The 12,245-nt window shown below is 42.1% G+C and overlaps 1 protein-coding gene across 1 annotated transcript in view; it reads right to left on the bottom strand.

Moving 5' to 3' along the window:
* Positions 1 to 12,016, bottom strand: part of ADAM23 (ADAM metallopeptidase domain 23) — an 842,294-nt gene extending 830,278 nt beyond the window's left edge. Inside the window, exon 1 of the mRNA XM_069225976.1 lies at positions 11,649 to 12,016. Coding sequence (XP_069082077.1) covers positions 11,649 to 11,781 — 133 coding nt within the window. The 5' untranslated portion in view covers positions 11,782 to 12,016. The remainder of the gene's footprint in view (positions 1 to 11,648) is intronic.
* Positions 12,017 to 12,245: the final 229 nt, after the last annotated feature.

Below are 12,245 nucleotides of genomic sequence, written 5' to 3'. Positions count from 1 at the left end.
CGATTAGGAAAAACGAAAGCAGACAGGGTTTGGTTGTGATTTGGGATAATATTCGAGTTAGTGTTGTGGCTAGAGAGTGCTGGGATGGACACTGTTTATTCCTGAATCCTAGGGTCAATCTTATAAAGATATTGCTAGACATGGAAGACCTTCATGTACCAAGGCATATCCATTCAACAACACGAAGAGGATCCGGACAGCTCATGCCATGCCATGTCTAGCCTATGCCAGGAATCAAATCTCCCCCAAGGATGACAACAGAGATGACAAGTGCAGCCATCCCTCACTTTCCTTGGTCCAACTCCATGCATAATTACAGCTACACATTGACACCAGCAAGATAAAAGGTTATCACACATATCGAAAGAACACTTATCCCATTTGCACTCCCCACACCAATCCAACTGGTCAAAATTACACACCGTAGGCCTAAGCGTTATGTATCATGCTGCTTTTCTCTCTGCTACACATGCAGGTGTAGCAACATATATCACAATAAGAGCACAACTCTGGTCACTGTGAAATACATTAAAAAACAATCTTTCATAGGCCAGGCGTCAAACTCATACTAATCCAAACAGGAACTATGCATGGAGTAGCGTGCCACTGCTCAGCAAAGTGCACTGGTGCTTTGTCGGGCGCACAAAACACAATACAAATCAATCAAGAAACAAACCAAGGTAACTTGATTGAGGGTGGATGGAATTATGTATAGGATTTGAAATATGCTAAATATAAAAATCAGGCTTTCCAAAAGAACTTGAAAAGATCTGTCGAAAATGTACTGGTGCAATTTAAGATACAACTGCTGGAGCAAATGTGGGGGGATTGACTGAAAGGAGAAGGGAGAGCTTAAAATGTGCATAGATGTGATGAAGGGCACGAGAAGGTGTGTGATGGTTAAAAGATCTCGAAGAAGGATACGGAAGTGTCGACTGGAAGAAAGAATATGTTCCAAGCAATAAATCAAATACATATTGTAAAGACAGGAGCGATTGCAACAGAACACGGGAAACTAACATCTCATAATCGCCGAATTACACAGCATGTTTATGTTTTCTATTTGAATTGTGCATTGTTAGACTTCCTACAAAAATCAACTAAATGAAAATAATTAAAATATATGCAAATTAAGATGCAAAAGTGCGCATATTAATTGCTATGGTTATGTCATCCATGCATCAAGAAACATATTGTATGTTGTATTAAAGTACAATATAGCTGCCATCTACGCAGTGCCTACCAAGCATTTCATTAATGCTAGGTAATCCATACGCTGTGACTTATATATACGCCCTTTATATATAGAGAGTGAAATGGTACAGCTGCTGTATTTTCATGGCATGACCCAGTAGTTATGCGTATTTCTTACGGGATAGCATGTCTGACACCTATGCAATGCATAAAATGCTGCATGTGCATATATGGTTTACTTTTACTGTGACCTACGCATGGTGTAACATTATTATTTTCTGCACAAGTTCAAATATATTTATTATTATCATATTGCATAACCTAGGTGATATATGTGTTTAATATGATACAGTTGTTACCTATAGTAGGTACAGTATAGGTGTTTTTCGGCATGGCAGCCATCAGTATCTGGTTACAAGTCCACACAGTGTCTAAAAACATGGGGTCAGCCAAGTACTTATACTCATAAGTGCCTTGTAGAGGGGGTGACTTCAAATAAATCCTCAGAAGTGCCAAAAGTCCCTTTCAGCCCAGCCCTGGCTCAGGAAAAACAGTATGGGGTAAATAGGCACGTTATATGAGGGCAGGCCACATCGTATTGATATGTAATAAGTGTGAACCACCTCTCCTTCTCCCAGCCCAGGAAGACTATCAGTATGCAGATGAATGTAGACGTATCCCTTGTCACACCTTCCTGTGTTGTGGCTGTCTGGAAAGTATGCACAAAGTGTAGTTGCCACCCAGGCCAGACGTGGATAGGAGACTGGCTGCAAAGCACACCGAGTTATAAGCACATAGAAATGCCTACATTCTAAAAGTGGCATTTCTAATTTAGTAATGTAAATTCCAACTACACCAGTAAGTAGGTTTTGTCATTACCATTCCAAACATACCAAAGATGAAAAAGCTACTCCTTTCTGATCAGGAATTACCACTTAAAAGTGTATAAGGGAATATCCAATTTTAACCTGTGAGAGGAGTGAAAAACAAAATAAGCTGTTCGTCACTACTAGGACATGCAAAACCTAAAAGTACATGTCCTACCTTTTACTTACAAAGCACCCAGCTCATAGGCTATTTAGGGCCTACCATAGGGGTGACCATGTGTAATAAAAGGGAAATTCCAGGCTTGGCAAGTATTTCTAAATGCCAAGTGGAAGTGGCAGTGAACTGCACACACAGGCACTGCAGTGGTATGCCTGAGACAGGTTTGAACGGCTACTTCTGTAGGTGGCACAATCAGTGCTGCAGGCCCAGTAGTAGCATTTACATTACAGGCCCTGGGTATGTGGGAATACCACTTTACGAGGGACTTACAACTAAATCAAATATGACAAACAGGTGTAAACCAATCATACCCTGTTTTAGGGGTGAGAGCACATGTACTTTAGCACTGGTTAGCAGTGGTAAACTGCCCAGAGTCCTAAAGCCAACAGAAAGAAGGTTAGAAAAACAGAAGGAGGAAGGCAAAAGGTTTGGGGATATCTCTGTAAAAAGAGCAAATTCAAACAGATATGAACTGTTATGAGTTTGTGCCATGCTATGACTAGTATTTACGCCAGGAATTGTATGGATAACACATAAACATAGCAAATCATTACTGGTATATAAACATGGTATGTACAGATGGAGGACATGCATTGTCCTGTACAGCTGATATAGCTGCATTGTACAACAGAACTTTAATCTACGTATACTGTGTACTACTTGGTGTTGGTGCAAGCTATGGTATGGTTGTTGTTGTTTTGTTAACTTATAGTGCAGCTGGTGTGTGCTTGTTGCAGAATAGGTGATAAATATATATAGGTGGTACAATCAATTTGAGCCCCCCACGATTATGAGTTGAAAGTTAGAACCCTTAGGACACCTTGAGTGTTCATACTGTGGAATACTATGCTACTACAATGCATGGAATGGCATATCTGGTGCTTCCTCACTGGTAGGTATATGTCTAATATAATTATTATATAGTACAAGTATTATCATCTTAATTTGATCTGAATTTGTAAAACGCACTGAGGTCAAGGAACCAGGTGCCCTGACGATATGCTTAACAGCAAACACCTAACTGGACAATTAAAGAGAATATCAACAGAAGAATACAGCGAATATAAACAGAATATCATAACAAGAGAAGGATATTACGAATATCAACAGAATATCAACAAAAGGATACTGTGACAAAGAGAAAAGAAAGATTAGAATTGTTTTCAGAATGCCAAATGCTGTTTGGTTCAAGCAAGAAAGTATGGCCGACTGGGTTGCAGTTAAACATTAAACTTTGAGTAGGATAGAAATACTTTTACAGGGAACCTTAAAGAAATAGAAGGAAGTGGAAGTAACTTTCTGGATGTGCTATTTAAAGACAGAATAGTATGAAGGACACCTCCAAAACAACGAACAAGCAATCTAGCAGAAGGAGAACCCCCAGAATTGATCCAGGCAGGGGAGATTTTCCAAGGACATACACCTCCATCTTGCTAGAGTTCATTATGAGAGCATTGGCATCTGTCCAGTTGGCCACAGGAGAAAAAAAGGCCTTGGAAGATGGCTGTCCAATAGCAGTGTTATGATTCAACTTAATAATAACCTGAGTGACATCTGCAAATGTAACTCCAAAAGAATGTATAGGCTTAGCTAAAAATGTCACTTGTACAGTAAACAGTATGCATCTAAGTGCTATGTCCTGGTTTACTCCACAGGTCAGTGATTTACATTCTGACTCAAAAGGGGGAAAATAATCCACTTGAGAGGACTTGGCTAAGAATCAAATTATCTGGTCAAAAGCTTGATCCCTTAATTCAGCCTCCTAAAGCCATTTACAGTGAATCAGGAGAGAGTTCATATTGATAGCATAAACATATAGCCAACTATGGTTGTATGTATAAATGATCACCCGTCACCTTGTGGTTAGTGTGTGACCATTCTTATACAGTAATAAATAAAATAAATGACAAGCATGCATAGTGTTACACAGTTGGTGGCTTGACAACACAGTACTGAAAAGGCACTGTTGGCAATGGTGGAGGAACTGAGGTTTTGCAGCAATTATCCTCCTAGACTTCAGTGCATCCTTTGATACTTGATCACACTGTCCTCACTTAGAGAATCTCAGCTGCAGGTATTGAATGCAGGGCACAAAAATGGCTCACATTCTTCATCGAGGATAGGAGTTTTTAAGTGTTGGATCAGTCATGTTATTCGAATAATCTCCCATTAAGCTGTGGAGTGCCCCAGGACTCATCCTTAAGCCCCAGCTTCTTCAACATATGTATGGAAATATTAGCAGAAATCGTACTATATTTTGAGTTGTCAATAGTGATGGGCAGTGAGCTCTGCTCTGCTGGCGGAGTTAATGGAGTTTTGGGTTTCAAGTGGAGTGTGGAATTCAGCCAAAAACTCTGCTAGCCCCGGCAGTGGAGCGGAGCTCACCGGCGTGCACTGCAGCCCAGTTATGGGACACACAGCGCAAGCGCAGACACTCTGCAGTGTTCAGTCTCGGCCCAAAAAACTCAGTGTGGAGCTGCTGCAAGCTGGTGCTGAGGGGCTGCACTGGCGCCAGCTCCCGATCCAGGCCTCCTTCCTTTCACTGTTGTCAGCAGCCCATGAGAAAGGGGCAGAGGAAGGCAGAGAGCCAGATGGCTGGCAACGGGGACAGTGGAGTCATGGACCCAGGTAAGGCCCTTGTTTTGCTTTCTCTTTTATGTGCACATGGGTCTGGTACTGAGCATGGACAGTCCTTGCATATGAGAGGGGGTCTGTGCTTGAAAAAAAGAAATCTTGCAGTCCACTTGAAAAGATCCTGTCTCCCCAGGGTCCCAAGGGAGAGGAAGTGTTGTTGTGGGGTGAGGTGCTGCTGAGGCCAGCAGGGAGAGCTGCAGACCGGGGGACCATCAGCTGCTGAGTTGTAGTCCGGCAGCCCCCGCCAGATAGAGATGTCTGTGGCCTGAGAGAGTGCTGTAGAGCCCAGCGGCAAGCAAGGCTAGGCAGGCACTTTGTGAAAATATCAGGCTGCTGGTGCTGATCTGGTTTGCTGCTGCTAGTGCTGGGCCCTAAAGAAAGGGCAGTCTGAAGCTGTGTGTAAGTGCAGATGAATCAATTGCAAAGCTGGTGCAAGACAGGGAGTGTGCTTGGCCCTCTGTAGCAAGTTTGTGAATGAGTTGGTGAAGGGAAGTGTGCAGGTGTGAGAGCAGCAGGCTCCAGGCCAGTGGGCCGTGTCTGTTCAAGAGGCCTTAAACTGAAGCTTTTGCTACCTACAGCATACCATTGGCCTGAATGTGCACGATCTCGAAAGCGCTAAGCAGGGTCGGGCTACCTGACCTTGCTTAGCGCTTCTGACATCGGATGCATTCAGGCCAGGGTGGTAGGGCAGGTGGAACTCCGCCGCATTCAGAACTCCATGGAATTCCACTGAGTTTTTAGCCAACTCTGCGGAGTTCTGTGGAGCAGAACTCCGTAAGCTCTGCCCATCTCTAGTTGTCAATAGTCTCCTATGTGGCCGACACTCAATTAGTCATCTCAATCGCTTGAGAACTTAGCTCCAATCACTTCCAACTAGCTCCCTGCCTACAAGAAGTGGACAGCTGGATGGCAAATTGTTGCCTTAAACGTATTGGGGATAAGACAGAAATTATATTGCTGGGCAACAATATCAGAAATCAGGCACTGACATGTTGGTCTAAATGTCTTGGGAGCCCAAAAAGCCTGATAAAGAGTTGGGGCTTCTGGCTTGATAACAACCTTATGATAAGCTGTCAAATTAAAAAGCTCACAGCAAGCTGCTATGGCATTCTCAGAATGCTTAGGAAGGTATTACATCTTCTCCCAAATTCCAACCATGGGGCTGGTTATTCAGGCCCTGATAATCTCTCGCCTAGGCAACTGGAACTCTGTATTTCGGCTCTCCCCAATATCTGTTAAAAAGGCAGTAGGGTGTTCAAAATGCCACTGCTCGCCTCCTTTTGAACATCCCGAGACATCAGTCTGATAAAAATGCTTTGGTCGAACTTCACTGGCTTCCGGTGGAGCAGTGGTGCAGTTCAAGGCATTGTGCATTATGTACAGAGCCCTCTATAAGAAAAACACCCTGCTGTTACAACCTCTGGCCACTCCTTACCTCCCTGGTAGACAACTCAGATCGTCCACTGCTCAATGTCTGCCTAGTGCTTTATTTGTGCTTGTTGTTTTCGGTGCAGAGCACTGGCACTTCTTTTTGAGGACTGGCAATTATTTTTCTGCCTCAAGCATTTACTGTGAGCAAAAGACACATATGGGAAAGACGGAGGAAGAGAAAAACAAAAAAAAACGTCACAATGGGAGAAAGCAGAAAGCTGCAAGAGTGAGCTGAAGGGATAGGGAGTGGCTTTAAATAGATTGAAGAGGCCAGAGATGGCTTCAGGATTACGCTGCCTCAGTATTCCATGTTCCACATTTATTTGCAGCAGCAGCGTGTTTAAGAGGAGGGCTTTGGGCACTGGCACGTTTTTATTTACAAATTAAGCACTGTGTCTGACAGTACCTAAAATCCTTAGTTCAAGATTGTGAGGCCGTTCGTTTGCCTACCTGCCCCCCAAACTGTGGAACTCTTTACTGATTGGACTACATCAACTGGACCGAGAACTATCTTTCCGAAAGGCTCTCAAAACCTGGCTGTTTGCGAACTTGCCTCTTCCCATTCCCGTAGCAGCTTGGCTGGCACAGTGTTGGTTCTAGCGCTGGGAAAACTGGGTAGTCATGTGCTTTAAAAATCTAACAAAACAGAATAGAATATTTTCATATATAATCTTATAGGGGCACGTTAAATTTTCTAAATGTAAATCAATATAACGTCTACATGGGGTTGCTGCTTTCATAATGCTATATGCACATGCTGTTTTAGGTCTAGCACTAGCGAAGAACTTTTGATTTTACTAAAATATGTATAGTACACTTACACATGGGGGTTTCACCTACTTTTCTTCATCCATTGTTCTGTTGTTATGTCATTCACATTTTGTTCTGCTCACTACAGCATACAGCATGGTGCAGTGGGTCAGCCTACTTAAGCCACTGGTAACTTTACTTTGAATGACTGCATTTTTGATATTTCATACTGAGCAAATCTGCACATAAGCGAGTGCTTTTGCTTCATAATGACTTTAGTGTGAAGTTTGTGTTTAGAGCCTGATGTGACAGCAGGACACTGCTGATACATACTCCATCTTTATCAGGTCCCATCTTCTGCCAATGCTGTTTTAAATTCTTTGATTTTCTGGTTCCTGCTATTTCACAGCATACCAGATTATGTCCATGTGAAATGGTTGTAAAATGTTGTTCTGTATTAAGTTATCGTCTTTTCACTTTGTTCTTTCTTTGTGTTTCTTTGTGTTTCTTTCTCTCTTTCTTTTTCCTTTCTTTCTTTCTTGTTTGTCTCTTTTCTTCTTTCTTTCCTTAGTTTCTCTTTTCTCTTTTCTACTTTTTTCCTTCTTTTTAGTTTTTTCTTTCATTATTTCCTTTCTTTTTTCTTCTTCCTTTTCCTTGCCTTATTTCATTCTTGCCTTTTTTTCATTTTATTACTTTTATTTCTCTTCTTCTTCTATTTCTTTCTTTATTTTGTTCTTCTTTTCTTTTTTATTTCTTTCTTTCCTTTCCCCCTCTCTCTCTTTCTCATTCCTTTTTTCTACTTTTATTTCTCTTGTCCTCTTTCTTCCTTTCTCTTGCCTTCTTTCCTTATTACCTTCTTTCATTACTTGTTTCCTTTTCTCATTATTTCTCTCTTTTTCCTTCTCGCTTTCTTTCATTCTTTCCCGTTCTTTCTCTTTCTTCTTTCCTTCTCTTTCATTCTCTCTTACTTTCCATCTTCCTTTCTCTTTCTTCCTTTTTTCTTCCTTCTTTCCTTCTCTCTTTTCTTTTCTTTCATTTCCTTCTCTTTTCTTTTCTTTTTCTTTTTCTCTTGCCTCCTCTTTCTTTCTCTCTTTCTTTTCTTCCCTTCCTTACCTCCTTCTTTCCTTCTCTATTTCCTTCCCTTTTCCTTTAATTTCCTTCTTACTTTCCTAGATTATTTCTTTATTTCACTTTCCCTCTTTCCTTATTTCTTTTGTATGCCTTTCTTTCTTTCTTTTTCTCTTTCTTTCTTTCTTTCTTTCTTTCTTTCTTTCTTTCTTTCTTTCTTTCTTTCTTTCTCAAAGGCAAAAGTCTTGCAGCCAATGCCAGACTTATTGAGATGTTTAGGTCTGTATTAGCCAAGACCTTTTGAATTTCCTAAAATTATGTGTGTAGCATAATTACTTAAAGGGGTTTCAGCCAGACTTAATCTATTAGACTGTGGATGGTGTCATTCACATGTTTTCTTCCACCTACTCCAGTACGCATTAAGGGTCAATGGCTGACTTTACTACATGTTATGGCATGCTGCCCCTTCACAAGAAATACATCCACACACAAAGTTGTTCCCTTTAGTGCCAGGGAGACCAAAACATTTTTGTTTGCCTGTAGTACATACTTTTTGAGACCCAGCATATTCCTAAATAAAAATGTTTTGTAATAGCTATTACAAAATAAAACAATAATTGCCAGAAGGCTGGTTGCCAATGCCAGGCCTATAGGCTTTGCCAGTGTTTGTTAAGTTGTTGATGCACTAAAGCTCTTACTTAGCATGGAACTTTATATGCACAAAATCGTATTTGTGCATCGTACAATTTTATACCAGTACGATATATATGGGATAAAGTACCCAGCCATCAATTATGGGGATTTTGACAAACACCGAGTAGTTGCATGACCATACGAGGCCGAAGGCAGACCTTCTTTATAGAGCCATGGAATTTGTTGGTGGGCTGCAATCATTTTAAAGTATAGTAGATGGTATTTAACCGTTATAATGCATGGCCACACGTTTACCCTCCCCAAAAAATGTTTAAATAATTGGTGTTTTGCTCTTTCAAATAAAAAAAATATTATGGTTACAGACGTGAAAAAATAAAAGTGGAATATGTTGTAGAATACTAACAGACCAAACCGCGAATAATAATTTGTTGCAAAAAGATATGAGAATAAGTTTCGTGTAAATTAGATTTAAAAATGATGTATTTTAGAAAACGTAGAAACATGCAGATCGAGTCAATTTTCACTATGATGGCACATAGCATGCAAAAACTAAATGTATCTCCATTAGGATGATCACTGTCGTTTTGGGAAAAAAACAGAACAGTGAAAAACCAGCTCTCATCATAACTCAACTGTAATAAGTTATTACAGGTGAGCAGCTATGTTATTGCATTGTTACCGCTGACTAGAGACTATACAACTCAACTGTAATAACGAAATTAGACAGGTTTTTACAGAATCCCATATCTTGTACTCTATTGGGCACATGAAACAATGCCTGAGCATGTATGCTGCATATCTTATATGTGCACAATATACAAGTTATAGACAAAGGCTGTATCTTGTGTATGTACGTGCCGTTCCTCGTCTTGCACATTCCATACCACTCCATACCTATTCATTATATCCTATGCTTTAATGCTAAAGGTCTCACTTGTCAATATCATATGTTTTATTTGCTTATGCTATATTTCTGCCTTCAGGCACAAGCCAGGGGGCATATGTGTTCAAGTTATATCCCCCTATATACGCATGTTATTTCTCCTATATGCTATTGGCATGGTTCCCATGTGATGCGGCTACCTATTTAATTTGCACATGCCGGGATCCACATATACTGTAGTTTCTTTATCTTCATCCTTATCACCAAAATGTAGTGAGGTATCAGGACACCAGAAGATGTGAGAGATGTTTTCAAAATGAATCCCACAACAGTGTTTCCCTGTCAGGCAGCCCCACTCCGACTGACAATGAAGTTTGGGAACACACCAAAGCCTGCGCTCTCAACCGAACATTAAACACCCAGGCATGAGTGGTGAACAAGCTAAGTGAGTAAAGCACGACTATATATAGATAATCTAGGGACTACACATATCTCCTACCTGGAAAGGGTATGTCTTCTTTATGTTCCAATTATAGTGCATACATCTTTCATGGTATTGTTAAATCGCCTACAAGTTCATATTGTATATGTAATAAGTTCAAACTACAGCCCCTAGATGCACAGGCTATGTCCCTTACATGGTCTTGCTACATCTCCCAACAAGGCACCAAGCGATTGATGCTCCTCGTAGCTGAGGCCCCAAGCAATGGACTGCTCCTGTTAGCTGACAGGTCAGTTGACCTGCATACCTCCAAAGACAACGCTTTGCGGGCAGGCCTCAAGATCCACCTCCTTACAAAACTCAACTGCAGGAAAATCTCAACACCCACATCCATTCCACACTGTGCCCACTCACCTGGACCAAGGTTTGTCTAAGTGGACCAACATTGGAAGACCCATGAGAGTACTACATTGAAAAGCCATACGAAGCTAGGTAACGGGTGACAGTGTGCTTTATCATATCCACATAACACAACATACACAACTCTTATATTTACATTCTGCATGGAAATAGCATTTATTTCCTGTAACTTATGCTACATCACCTTTGCACACGTAACTTATCTCTATATGGACATTTTAGTTACAGTATGATGTACTTGTTACAGAATATGCATGCTTATGCCATATCAGTTATTTGCACATTATATAAATCCTAGATGATCATGTCATAGTGTCCATGTACACTATGGTCACTATGTGAACCAGCTGTCTCTCCAATATACATGTTATCGTTTCTTCATGGCGATGTTTTCACCTACATGTGTATATCATAGATTATACATGTACCTGTTCCAGGCCTCGATGTGATCATACGTTATCTCATGTACAGTCAAGCCATATATTGTGTTTGTGCATATACTGCATACCGCTTACACATGCTCATACTAGATCTTCTATGACCATATGCTCTAGTTCCTATACCAGTATTCTGTGGCTCCCATAAGTGTCTGCCACAGATTCTATATTTTAATGATGTCTGTACAGCTACTTGTTATTTATTTGCCGAGGTCGGTATTCTTTTAGCTCCTAGAAAGTCAAGCTATACTCCTTTTACACATCATATACCAATGCTATACTTTAGATTATACGCTATATACTTTCTATCTAATAATACAATGTTCATATTGCGATTCAATATTCACATGCTACGCCTTCTATATGCTAATTTTAGCTCCCAAGTGCAGATGTCATGATATGATTCTATATGAATATGTTATGGTTCCAGTGCGCTAATAGTACATTTCTCAGATGTTTGAGCGAGCGATAGAAAGATAGATAGATAGATACCCCTTTCTACATGCCCATGCGGTGGCCCCTGTAGATGCCTCCTCTGATACAGATTGCATATGGTCGGGTATTTTATGTGCACCTAGCCGTTGGCGCTGTAACTCCCATAAGCTCAGGGTATGAGTCTGCATGCACACGCTATACATCCCATCCACGCGAAGCTTGCTAGACGCAGAGGGCAGAATTTGGTACCCACCGGTGTTTGCTGCAGAGGCCCCCCAGGCCCGGGGTACGAAGGAAAGGAGAAGGCTGCAAAGCAAGAGTGGGTGTGGAAGGTTGCCCGGAGGTGGGCTAGTCGGCCGCCGGTGGGTGCTGGCTACCGGCCTCATGGCTCATCGCTCCCAGGCGGGGGGCACTGTCTCTGCGGCAAGCTGCTGGCTGGGTGGGCCGGTGTGGGTGCGGCTGCTGCTGCAGTCACAGTTCTCGGGCTGTCCGTGGCATGGTGCTCCTGTGCCTACCTGCCGCAGGGGCTATCTGGGTGCCATCACCGGGGCCCGTTTGCTTCCCGCACCGCCTTCTGCAGCCCCGCCACCGCCTGCTGCATCCCCCGCCTCCTCTGGAGGTGATGCTGGTATGCTGCTCCTGCTACACTGGCTCCAATTGGTGGGTTCTGGCCCTTCCCTCGCCCTTTGCTGGTGCTGAGTCTGCCCTCCCAGCTTTAGGTATCCCTCCCACTGCTGCTGTCTATGTTGCCGAGACTACCCTCCCTGTGCTGGGAAACCCTTCAATCTCCCCGCACCCTGCGCTGTGCACCCCTCCTGCTGCCGCTGTCTATGGTGCTGCTCCCATCACC

Source organism: Pleurodeles waltl, chromosome 3_1 (assembly GCF_031143425.1).
Source record: "Pleurodeles waltl isolate 20211129_DDA chromosome 3_1, aPleWal1.hap1.20221129, whole genome shotgun sequence".
In the NCBI taxonomy this organism is placed as follows: domain Eukaryota; kingdom Metazoa; phylum Chordata; class Amphibia; order Caudata; family Salamandridae; genus Pleurodeles; species Pleurodeles waltl.
This window is presented reverse-complemented; position numbering and strand designations above follow the sequence as displayed.